The sequence below is a fragment of the Eulemur rufifrons genome, chromosome 8 (assembly GCF_041146395.1).
Source record: "Eulemur rufifrons isolate Redbay chromosome 8, OSU_ERuf_1, whole genome shotgun sequence".
Taxonomy (NCBI): domain Eukaryota; kingdom Metazoa; phylum Chordata; class Mammalia; order Primates; family Lemuridae; genus Eulemur; species Eulemur rufifrons.
Window position 1 is genome coordinate 22,397,865 of NC_090990.1, and position 12,728 is coordinate 22,410,592.

At 37.6% G+C, this 12,728-nt stretch overlaps 1 protein-coding gene across 3 annotated transcripts in view; it reads left to right on the plus strand.

The window, feature by feature from the left end:
* The window catches only part of S100PBP (S100P binding protein), a 36,389-nt gene that overhangs the window by 3,963 nt on the left and 19,698 nt on the right, over positions 1–12,728 (plus strand). The window contains exons 2-6 of one of the 3 annotated variants that reach the window (XM_069479728.1): positions 1,193–1,307; positions 2,658–3,032; positions 3,138–3,511; positions 4,509–4,597; positions 6,500–6,603. In XM_069479728.1, the coding sequence (XP_069335829.1) occupies positions 2,660–3,032; positions 3,138–3,511; positions 4,509–4,597; positions 6,500–6,603 (940 nt within the window). In that variant the 5' untranslated portion in view covers positions 1,193–1,307; positions 2,658–2,659. Of the gene's footprint in view, positions 1–1,192; positions 1,308–2,657; positions 3,512–4,508; positions 4,598–6,499; positions 6,604–12,728 lie in introns of all 3 variants that reach the window. The other 2 variants (XM_069479726.1, XM_069479727.1) reach the window with 2 other exon arrangements.

Below are 12,728 nucleotides of genomic sequence, written 5' to 3' on the forward strand. Positions count from 1 at the left end.
TATATTATCTCATATTGGTGCTTAATTTTCAATGTTGTGTCCCTATCAATGTTATACATTTCCTTGAGAGTGGGAACCATATCTTTATTTCTTAGAAGTCATATAGAGACTTATCACGTAGCTCAGTGCCGTGTGATGATTGTAGATCAGAAAATGTTTTCTAAAACAATGCATGAACTGAAGCTAAAACTCAAGGTGTGGTATGGAACTATCCTGGAGGTATAGAGTGGTGGAAATTTTTACAGTTAAAAGGCTACAAGGAATTTTCCAAATTATTTTCATTGTTTAAGCATTTCTTATAGCTTCTAAGATATGATATATGAAATAATCAGTTTTTCTCACCTTTCCCATCTGGAAATATAATTATAGATTAGGTCTGTCATTAGCTACTAAAAAACTAGTTTTTACTTATACAGGTAAAGGCTGGGCATGGTGGCTCAGGGCTGTAATCATAGCACTCTGGGAGGCTGAAGCCGGGAAATCACTTGAAGTCAGGAGTTCGAAACCAGCCTGAGCAAGAGTGAGATCCCGTCTCTACTAAAAATAGAAAAAATGAGCTGGGCGAATGCCTGTAGTCCCAGCTACTCAGGAGGCTGAGGAAGGAGGATCACTTGAGCCCAGGAGTTTGAGGTTGCTGTGAGCTCTGTCTCCCCACAGATTATAATAGTCATCAATTTTGTGTTTCTCTCTTTATAGACCTTTTCTTTGCATTTATATGTGTATTAAAAATGAGATTTTTGTCTGTGTTTTCATGGTTAATTTTTAGATTTTGGTGGAATCTTAGATATCGCCTAGGTCCCTTTATCCCTTTCCTATTTTACAAATGAGGAAACAAATCTAAATGGTAGAGTGGCTTGCCCAAGTTACTAGAGCTGGTTAGTGATGCAACCAGGACTACAGCCCAGGACTTTGGGCTCCCCAAGCAAGTATTCATCCTACCAAAGTAAATGATAGTCTTAAGAAAGTACAAATTGTTGGGAGGAACAAAACTAGTTCCTTTAGTTGCATAATTTTTTCCTGTAAAGATTTTTCTTTGGTATTCTTGACTCAAAAAATCCAACTTTATGGTATTTAAAAAAAAATCAAGATCAAAATTAACAGATGGAGCACCTTAAAGCATAATACAGTTGACTTTGTAATTAGCAGAGTTGAAAGTGATGAGAAGATCCTTTAATTTTCTTTGTACCTGCAGGAAGGTGGGAGTCAATCATTTTGACAAGTCTCCTGAAAGAACAGCTAGCAGGAGCTGAAATCTTTTTCCACTTGGTCACGTGGCAAAGGCAGAGATTGCTCCAGCAGCTTCACAAGTATGGAAGACAATTATTTATCTTCTTTTACTCTTGAATTTTTTTTTAATTTCAAAAGTAATACATATTTGTTTTTTTAAATGTAAACTGTGAGTGTCCAAACATTTTACATAGTATATTTGTTTTGTTTGTATGTTATAGATATCATTCCATGATAGTACATACAGATCTTCTTCATTGTGTTTTTAAATAGTTGAAAAATACTCCAGGGCACGAATGTACCATGATTTTAATGAACGGTTTTCTTGGTGGGAGAACATTTAGGTTGCCTCCAATATTTGGCTACTTTGAATAACACTGCTTTGAACATCCTTATATAAGTATCCCTGTGTGCATTTGTAACAGATACTTTTGAAGGATAAATTTTCAGAAGTGAAATTGCTGGGTCAAATGATATTGCCAAATTATTCTTCACAAAATATTGTGCTGACTTTTACCAATAGTATGTGAGAGTGCTTGTTTCTCCACATCCTTACCAACCCAGATTATCATGTCATCTTTTTTATTTTTATTTTTATTTTTATTTTTATTTTTTGGAGACAAGGTCTCACTCTGTCACCTGGGTAGAGTGCAGTGGCATCATCATAGCTCACTGCAACCTGAAACTCCTGGGCTCAAGTGATCCTCCCGTCTCAGCCTCCTGAGTAGCTGGAACAACAGGCATGCGCCACCACATCCAGCTAATTTTTCTATTTTTAGTAGAGACAGGGTCTCACTGTTGCTCAGGCTGGTCTCAAACTCCTGAGCTCAAGCAATCCTCCTGCAACGGCCTCCCGAAGCACCAGGATTATAGACGGGAGCCACCATGCCTGGCACCTGTCATCTTAATTATTACCATTTTGGGCTAGGTGCAGTGGTTCACGCCTGCAATCCTAACACTTCAGGAGGCTGAGGCGGGAGGATTGCTTGAGGCCACGAGTTCGAGACCAGCAAGAACAAGACCCTGTCTCTACAAAAAGTAGAAAAATTAGCCGGGTGTGGTGGCGGTTGCCTGTAGTCCCAGCTACTCAGGAAGCTGAGGCAGAAGGATCACTTGATCCCAGGAGTTTGAGGTTGCAGTCAGGTATGATGATGCTACTGCACTCTCTAGCCTGGGCAATAGAGCTAGACCCTGTCTCAAAAAACAAACAAAAAAAATTATTACCATTTTGATAGGGAAAAAGCATCTCATTGTTCTAATATGTATTTCCATGGTTTAGGTAAGGTTAAATATCTTAAAATTATTTCTCATGTTACAAGTCACAGTGCAAAGATTTTGAAATATTAGGATACCATCCCTATATACAGCAGATTGGAATTGATGTAAGGGTATTTCCTGTTCCTCAGTGAAACTGCCTCTTATTTCTCTAGATATGATGTGCTCTCTAGTGCCCTCTGGACAGTCTTCTGGTACCTCTCTCATACCTAAAGACAATGCTCCATTTTCCTGGGGTTCCTTAGATGAGGATGAGTTGGATGACTCCTTGCTGGAGCTGTCTGATGGAGAAGAAGATGATGGCCATTACAGTTACACAGAGGAAGAGATTGAGGAGCTCTTGAAGATTGATGAGCCATCAGATGACCATCCTTCTTGGGAAGGAGGGTTGCGTAAAGATGACGGCAGGCATGTTGAAAAGGGAGAAAGAGAGAGTCAAATTCTACTTGATACTCCCCAAGAGAAAAATTCATTATACAGCTTGGGACCAGTAGCTGAGACCCCTGGCTTCTTTAAACTACCTCAGCTAAGTACGTCAGTTGGTCATGGACCAGCTCCCACTAAACCATTAAACAGACGCTCTGCACTAGAAAAGAATCTTATAAAAGTAACTGTTGCACCATTTAATCCAACAGTCTGTGATGCTGTGCTTGATAAGGACAAAACTGATTCATCCAAAGGTTCTGAAAAATCCTCCTTCCTTGGGGAAGAGTTGAGAGAAGATGGTCATAGCCTGAATGAGAGCAAACTTTGCACTGAGTCTGAAGGTATCAACCCCAATAACTCTGCTTGGGATAGGCTCCCACTCTCCTCTCCTTCAAACAATAACTTTCAGCAAACCGTCTCTGATAAAGATATGCCTGACAGCCAGAAATCTACACCTGCATTTTCTCAGATCTCAGACCATTCAGAAACTCCTTCTAATATGGGGTCATCCTGGAGAAATGGTGGATCACATAAATCAAGTTGTGAAATGAAGTTTCCCATTGTTTCTAGTTCATCAAACAAAGTAAGTATGTTTTTTTCAAGGTGAAGTGAAAAATGAAATTATTTTCGCTCAGAAACTATATAGCAGAGTTTCCATATGCTCCCTGTCCCCAAACAGACACAGCCTCCCCAGCTATGGACATCCTGTACCGCAGTGGTATGTTTATTACAATGTAGCAGAGCTTTGTATTCAAATTGGGATTTGAATCCTGATAGCGCTGTGATCCTGAATCAATTATTTAGCCTCTATGTTCCCCCACAGTTCTTTTTTTTTTTTGAGACAGAGTCTCACTTTGTTGCCCAGGCTAGAGTGAGTGCCGTGGCGTCAGCCTAGCTCACAGCAACCTCAAACTCCTGGGCTCAGCGATCCTCCTGCCTCAGCCTCCCGAGTAGCTGGGACTACAGGCATGCGCCACTATGCCCGGCTAATTTTTCTATATATATATTATTTTAGTTGTCCATATAATTTTTTTCTATTTTTAGTAGAGACGGGGTCTCGCTCTTGCTCAGGCTGGTCTCGAACTCCTGACCTTGAGCGATCCACCCGCCTCGGCCTCCCAGAGTGTTAGGATTACAGGCGTGAGCCACCGCGCCCGGCCCCCCCACAGTTCTTATCTAAATTGGAGTAAATAATACTTTATAGTATGGTAATGATTAATGAAATAATGTATTTACAGTACCTGGTACATAATATTAAGTTACTGTCGATTGAATAATTACTAAGATGATGATTTTATTATTTCTCCTTTCTTTGAGTTTTAGCTTAAGTCCCAAAGTTATGATAACCCACCACCATTGGACCAGCCAGGTTTTTTTTTTAAAGATTATAGTTGCTATCTCATTTAAAGCACCTCCAGAAGTACCTAATACACAGTAGTGTTCAAGGATATGCCTTTGTAGACCCTAGTTTTAAAATATTTCCATAAATTAAAAAAAATTTCCATAAATAATGTTTTCAATGGTTTTCATACAACTAAGAACCGTCTTTCCTTTTGCATTCCTTCCACTGTGAAAAAAAGCAGGAAGTTCTTGACAAGGATTCTGGGAAGATGAAAGGCCGTGAGAGAAGACTAGGCAAAGTCATTCCTGTTCTACAGACCAAAACCAGGTAATATAACAATATAGTTAAGTATTCTGGTTGCTGTTAGTTTTCTTCAATCTCTTTCTTTCTCTCCCCAGTTCCTCCTTAGTGTGGAAAACCTGCTCCAGGAGTCAGCAAACTTGAAGTGTTGGTACTACCAAGTGTGTGACCTTGGGGAAGCTAAACAATCTCTCACCTGTGGTCTTTTTGTTTTTGTTTTGTTTTGTGTTTTTGAGACAGAGTCTTGCCCTGTCACAGGGGCATTAGCATTAGCACTATCATAGCTCATTGCAACCTCAAACTCCTAGGCTCAAGTGATTCTTCTCTGCCTCAGCCTCTCCAGTTGCTGGGAGTACAGGCATGTGCCACCACACCTGGCTCATTTTTCTATTTTTTGTACAGACAAGGTCTTGCTGTTGCTCAGGATGGTCTTGAACTCCTGGCCTCGAACTCTTGGCCTCAAGCAATCCTTCTGCCTGGGCCTCCCAGAGTTGCAAGGATTATAGGCGTGAGCCACTGAGCCTGGCTCACCTCAGTTTTTATACATAAAATAAGTCTAGTGATGTCTTCTCTGGTGCCTCACAAGGTTATTTTGAAAATAAAACAGACATATTAGTAAAAGTACTGAAAGTACTGTATAAATTTAAAATTTCTCCTGTGTATGGGGAAGCCTGACCACATATATGACAGAAGGTTAGAATAATTTTAACAAAAACGTTAAAATATAACTATGTAGAAAATAATTTAGTCATGTCTCTCAACTTGCATACAACTATACTCGGGGAAAAATTCTAGTAGGGATTGCAGATTTGGGGCATCTTTTCAATATATTCTCTTGTTGCCAGGAGATGGCAGTGTCTTTACACGGGCCTTTTCAATTGTATGTACTAGAAAAGCTGTTTTTTAGGTTGAATCAGATTCGCTTACTTACAGTGAGATTTAAAAAAAAAAATTTTTTTTTTTTAAATTAGAGACAGAGTCTTACTCTAGCACCCAGGCTGGAGCTCAGTGGTGTGATCATAGTTCACTGTAACTTCTAACTCATAGGCACAAGAAATCTTCCCACTTCTGCCTCCCAGGTAGCTAGTACTACAGTGCTACTAATTACAGCCCACTACTTTTTTCTATATAGAGACAGGAGTCTCACTATGTTGCCCAGGCTGGTTTTGAACTCCTGGCCTTACGCAATCCTCCTGATTCAGCTTCCCAAAGCAATGGAATTATAGGCATGAGCCATATCACCCAGCCCTAAGATTAAAAAAATTTTTTTGATTACACACTAATTACATGTTATACTTAAAAAGTTTTAATTATTACAAATAAGGCCACCTCTAATCCCAATTTTCTGTTTTTTTGTTTTATTTGCATAATTGAGGGAAAACTTGTGAATTGCTTATAAAGGAAATTATATCAAAAGAACACAAGTCAGCGAACTTTGAATAGTAATAAATTTAAAGTCTTAGTATTCTCATCCACTGACTCTTTAGTACCGTCAATCCGTATGAACAAGGGCCAGAAATTGCTCTTGCCAAGGTTACCATTGCCCCAGTTGCCAGATCTAGCCGGTTCTATTCAATCTTTATCTCATTCAACTTTTCAGCTTGGCTCTACGAAGTTAGCTATTTCCTGACTAATCCTGAATTACTCTACAATGCTTACTTTCTCTATACACCAGGTAATCTAATCCTTTTTCACCTTCTTATTCCTTGTTAGCAGGAGGTTGTATCTATTTCTTCTCTTCTTTCTCTCCATATTTGATTTCAGCTTCATATTATGTGACTAAGACTATATTCTGTTGCTGGATCTTAAAGAAAATTTTGCCTCTGAAACTTAGTTGTTCTAATCAATCAGCAGTGTATGACTTTTAAAGCACTATACTCATGGTTTTAATGGACTGTTTTTCCTCCTTTCTGGTTTTCTTTGTTTAAGGACTAATGTTCCGACGTTTTCACAATCAAATCTAGAACAGCAGAAGCAAATTTATCTCAGGAGTGTCATTGCTCATATAGAAGACCCAGTGGACTCTAACCAAGGTAACATGGTAGCCAAAGAATGGCGTGTAAAACATGTGATGGGACTTTTTCTTTTCAGCGTAATGTAGCTGAAACTGGGAGATTTGAATTTTCTTAAATTGGTGAGAAAGATAACTTCCTTACCTATAGATTTTCACTTCAAGGGATTGCCGAACTAGATAATCTTTAGTTTGGCTAACCAGTATTATAGAGATATCTAAGCACACTCATACCAGTACATGAAAAGTGCCTTCCCTATGGTTGAAGGCTATAACCCAGACCTGTACGTTTTTGCTGGGGATTTTTTGTTTGAAAAATAATAGAAGTGGATGACCAGGTGCTGCTTATTAATCATGGTTTTTTTAAATTTGAAATTATTTATTTTTCCTGTTGCCATCAACATTTAAATGTAAAAAGCAGGCATTATAACACCATCCTGCATTTTGGCTTTTGAATAAAAGCTCTTGAAACATTTGACTACCTTCCAGATCCTTCAAGCTGCATTCTCCCTACTTCATTAGAAACTATTGCAAACCAAAGTGGCAAGATTCTTTCTCCAGCCCTCAGGAGACTACAGTCCATGTTATCATTCAGCCTGAATTATTGGCTGATGGGAAAATTCCTAAAGGGAAACTTGTGGGCAGAACTGAAGATGTAGAGGTTAGAAAGGTTTTATAGTGATAAAAGAATTCCTTCTTAGAAAGATCACTCCATTTTCTGTCATCTTTAGCTTTCCCTATTCATTCAGCAAACTTCCTTGAGTACTTTCAGTTGTGCTAGGATTGAAGATTAGGAATTGGAAACATAAAGAGGAATGAGATAGGGCTTTGGCCCTCTGGGAATTCATAGTCTAGAGAAGGAGAAGATAATTACACCCCAATATTGATTAGTGCTCTAATAGAATTACATGTAAGTGCAGTAGGAGCAGAGAAGGAGCCCTTCTACTTATGTTTGGGAAGAGTGCAAAATGGAGAAGGAGGATGGATGCCTTAGGTAGGTTCCACAGAGAAGATAATTAGTTTAATTACTCTAAGATCTACTGTAAATCACCAGGGTGGCTTTTAGAATTTTTGGTCCTTCTACGGAGGAGACTCCTCTTCCTTTTGACAAGTTCTGAATTATTTAGTATTTTCTTGTTTGTTTCATAAGACTGTGAGTGAAAGGTTTAGAACCCTGAGATATCAGTTGGAAGAATTTTTTATTCCAGATCCTTTTATTTTTTACTCAGGATTTCATTAAGCAGTCAAATATTACTCTTAGTGATTTCTCAGCCCTCTGCTTGTGAGATCCCTTTGTTTGAACTATTTTAGATCTGGTAGAAGTAGAGACACCCTTCCCTGTGTGCACTACCCCCCCAGGTTCTTATTAGAGGGGCAGATTTAAAAGAAATTTATCTGTGTTCAAGCTCTGTGGAAGAGGCCTACGCATTGATTTTCCCTCCGTGAGGTGAATTTCCCTTTTTTATATCCTAAGGAGTTGATACTTATGCTATCAAGTTAACTGTTTGCTTTCTTATTTGGGGCATTTAAAGAAAATTTCTCAAGAAAAGAAAAGAGCGGCTGTTCGCATATAGCATCTTTTCTAACCTCTTTCCCATTCGGCAGTTCTTCTCCCAATATTACCACAACAATCCCTTAAGGAACAACTAGAATAACTACTATAATGAAAAGGCAGCATACTTTAGTGATTGGGAGAGTAAAGCCTAGTCTAGACTTAAATTTTGGGTTCATATCTTGGCACTACTGCTTACTGGCTGGGTAAACCATTAAAAGCTCATTTATAAAATGGGGATAATAACGAGGGTTAGCTTATGTGAAAGTTATATATGTAAGTACAAGTATATTACATAGAATAGTACCTAGCTCTAGCAACTAACATTTATTGAATACTTACTGTCATTAGCAAGAAAGTATATCTTTTCATACTGAAGTTAGTTTTTATAGGTAAAATAGTGTGATATCTGGTGTTTGTTTTTAAATCGCAAAAAAACCCTGGAAAATTAGATGAAACACCTTTGACAAAATGTTGATAAATGAAGCTGAGTGATGAGTACATGAGGGTTCATTATACTGTTCTCTACTTTTGCCTATATTTGAAAATTTCCATAATAAAAGGTTGTTTTTTAAAAAGTGCATCTTTAGGGCATTCCTTTTTTTGACAGCTAAGGATTTTTTTTTTTTTTTTTTTTTTTTTTGAGACAGAGTCTCACTCTTTTGCCCAGACTAGAGTGCCGTGGCATCTGCCTAGCTCGCAGCAACCTCAAACTCCTGGGCTCAAGTGATCCTCTTGCCTCAGCCTCCCAGGTAGCTGGGACTACAGGTGTTTACCACCATACCCAGCTAATTTTTACTATTTTTAGTAGACATGGGGTCTCATTCTTGCTCAGGCTGGTCTCAAACTCCTGAGCTCAAGTGATCCTCCCACCTCGGCCTCCCAGAGTGCTAGGATTATAGGCGTGAGCCATTACACTCGGCTGACAGCTAAGGATTTTCAACATCATCAGTTATTCTGAAAATTTTATAGGCCTATGCCTTTCTTCTGCCTTCCAGGAATTCAGTGTAATGTTAAGTTTTTGCATTACTTCTCATCGCCTGGTATTGATATATCCAAAACGTTAAGATTTTTATATACCATATTATAAAGGAGAGAGTTGTGTATTCTTCATCTTTCCTTTATATGTGAATTGTGCAGCCAGAAGCAAAAAGGGGAGCATAGTGCCTTTTATACTCCTTTTTTTTTTTTTTTTTTGAGATGTTTAGTGTTAATTCACCTTGGAAAAGTGTAATTCTTCAGGTTCTTATTAGAGAAATTAGTAGGGTTTAAATTCAAATGTAGTTCTTGCCAGTTCAGTTTGAATTCTCTCCATTGGGTTAATCACCTCCTTTCACTTTATCAATAATGTATATATCATTGATATAGAACATAACAAAATAAATCATCCTTCAACTCCATTATTCTAATATAGGTATAATCTCTTTGGTTTAGTGTAACTTGGGTTTTTAATAATATTTGCAAAGAAATACTTACCACTTCCTTTCTGGTATCCCAGCAATGGAAAACTCTGTGGAATTATAAGTTCTTAGAGTAGAAAGTGACCATTAAGCTCGTCTCTTTAATCTCCTAACACATAAATCTGTCTATATATCTTTGCCAAGTGACCATTTAGCCTTTGCTTAGAGTTCTAATAATGCAAAACTCATTACCTCATGAGGCAGGTCATTCATTGCTTAGAAAATTCTGATTGTTTAGAAAGTCATGCCTTACATTGAGCCAATCTTGGCTTACCTGTAATTCTTAGTTCTGTCCTCTAGGATCACAAAAAACAATTTTACTCTCTCTTTCATTTTTAATTATTTCAGATGTTAGAAATAATGATCCTCTCTCTTACAAGGAAAAAAATTGAAATCACCTATAAATCTACCCTGCCACCTAAAAATAACAGAATTAACATTTTGATGATTATCTGTCCTACAAGGTAGAATATATGCAGAGAAATGACATACTAGTAGTTTGTAATCTGCTTTCTTTTTACTTAATGTATTTTAAGGACCTTTCCATGTTAAATATTTCAAATTAAGATTTTAGTGATTACGAAGTGTTCTATTATATAATTTATTCCATCTTAGTTAATTAGGTTGTGTCCCTTTTCATTAGTAATGCTGCAGTGAACATTCTGGTCAGTAAATGTTTATGTACAACTCTTATTTCTATAGGGTGAATCCCTAGAAATGGAATTACTGGGTAAAGTATATAAACATTTTTAAAACTTTTGTTATATGTTACCAGAATTGTCCTGCCCAAAGAAATTATATTAATTTTTATTGTTGGCCGGGCGTGGTGGCTCACGCCTGTAATCCTAGCACTCTGGGAGGCCGAGGCGGGTGGATCGCTCGAGGTCAGGAGTTCGAGACCAGCCTGAGCAAGAGTGAGACCCCGTCTCTACTAAAAATAGAAAGAAATTATATGGACAACGAAAATATATATATACAAAAAATTAGCCGGGCATGGTGGTGCATGCCTGTAGTCCCAGCTACTCGGGAGGCTGAGGCAGTAGGATCGCTTAAGCCCAGGAGTTTGAGGTTGCTGTGAGCTAGACTGACGCCACGGCACTCACTCTAGCCCGGGCAACAGAGTGAGACTCTGTCTCAAAAAAAAAAAAAAAAAAAATTTTTATTGTCACCAATTTTATAGGTAAATGTTAACATATGTTGTTTTAATAATTAGTGAGGTTAAACATTTTTATGTTTATTGGCAGTGTATATTTAATCATAATTTTAGAAAATCATCTAATACCTAGTCAGTGTTCCAGTTTCTGCAATTATCCCAAAAATGTATTTGTAACTTTGTTCAAATAGCATCTAATCAAGATTCACATGTTTAGTTATTATCTCCTTAATCTCTTTTAACTTATTTTTGTAGATTGTCTCATATTCTGAATTTTGTCTGATTGTTTCCTGTGGTGTCATCTAATTTGTTCCTCCATTCCCTGTATTTCCTATAAACTGGAAGTTGGGTCTAGCGGCAAGATTAGATTTATCTTAAGTATTTTTGGCAGAAATAATTGATAGGTGCTATTGTGTATTCATCCTGTATCAGATTAGGAGGCATATATGACACCTAATGATATGTTGTTCCACTACTAAGTGATACTAAGTTTGTTAAGGTGTTAGCTGCCATATTTTTCCATTGTAAGGTACGTTTTCCCCTTTTTAATTGGTAAATCATCTGTGGGGTGATCCTTTGGTACCATGTGAATATCCTGTTCCCCAACAACTAGCTCCTTATTTTTTTTTTTATTTTTTATTTTTTTATAGAGATAGAGGTTTCACTATATTGCCCAGGCTGGTCTTGAACTCCTGGGCTCAAGCAATCCTCCTGCCTTGGCCTCCCAAAGTGCTGGGATTATAGGCATGAGCCACCACCCCTGGCTGGATTTTTAAAAATCAATGTGTTATAATCAATTATAGTTAGTTACTATTCTTTCTGATGCTCAGTTTGTCTCAGATTTGACCAATGGGAGCTCCTTCAAGCTCGCTTGTTCCTTTAGACATGACCGCATTAATTTTTATTTTTAAATTGTGGTTAAAAAACCATAAAATTTACCATCTTGATAATTTTTAAGTACACAGTTCAGTAGTGTTATGTATATATACATTGTTGTGAAGCATAGCTCCAGAAATTTTTCATCTTACAAGTCTGAAACTCTATACCCATTAAACAACAACTCCCCTTTTCTTCCTTGCCCAGTCCTTTGTAACCACCATTCTACTTCTGTTTTTATGGATTTGACTACTTTAGATACCTCATAGAAGTGGAATCATAGAAGATTTGTCTTTTTGTGACTGGCTTATTTCACTTAGCTTAATGTCTTCAAGGTTCATCCATATTGTAGCATGTGACAGGATTTCCTTCCTTTTTAAGGCTTGTAAACCACACTTTGTTTATCCATTCATCTGTCAATGGATATTTGGGTTGCTTCCACCTCTTGGCTATTGTGAATAGTGTGCTGCTATGAACGTGGATCTACAAATACCTCTTTGAGATCCTATTTTCAATTCTTTTGGATATATATCCAGAAGTAGGATTGCTGGACCAGACGGTCAGTCTATTTTTAATTTTTTGAGGAACCTCCATGCTGTCTTCCACAGCAGTTAAACCATTTTACAGTCCCACCAATAGAGCGCAGGAATTCCAATTTCTCCCCATCCTTGTAACACTTGTTACTTCTGACTTTTCTTTTTATTAGTAGCTGTCTTAATGGTTGCTAAATCAGTATTCATTGTTTGTGTTACAACTAAGTAAATATTGTTCACCATAAAGCCAAGTAGTATATTGTGGTTTCATTTTCTTTATGAATTGTTTATTTTTCTGGAGTTGTTACTTGCTTCTTTTTTTTTAAACTACAAGCGAATTTATCCTTCTTTTTTTTCTTTTTGTTTTTATAAATGCAGCTACATTCTAATTAGTGTTCCCCTTCAACCCCTAGAAATGCTTAAATGTACCTAGTTATATATCAATTCCTTTTAAATTTTTTTCTGGAGACCTTTTTCCTAGAGCCCGCTAATCTGCTCCAGTCCGCACTGCCTGTTCTTTAACCCTGCTACAGAGCTGTCATCCTAGGATTTCCCCTTGATACCCTCCTGGGT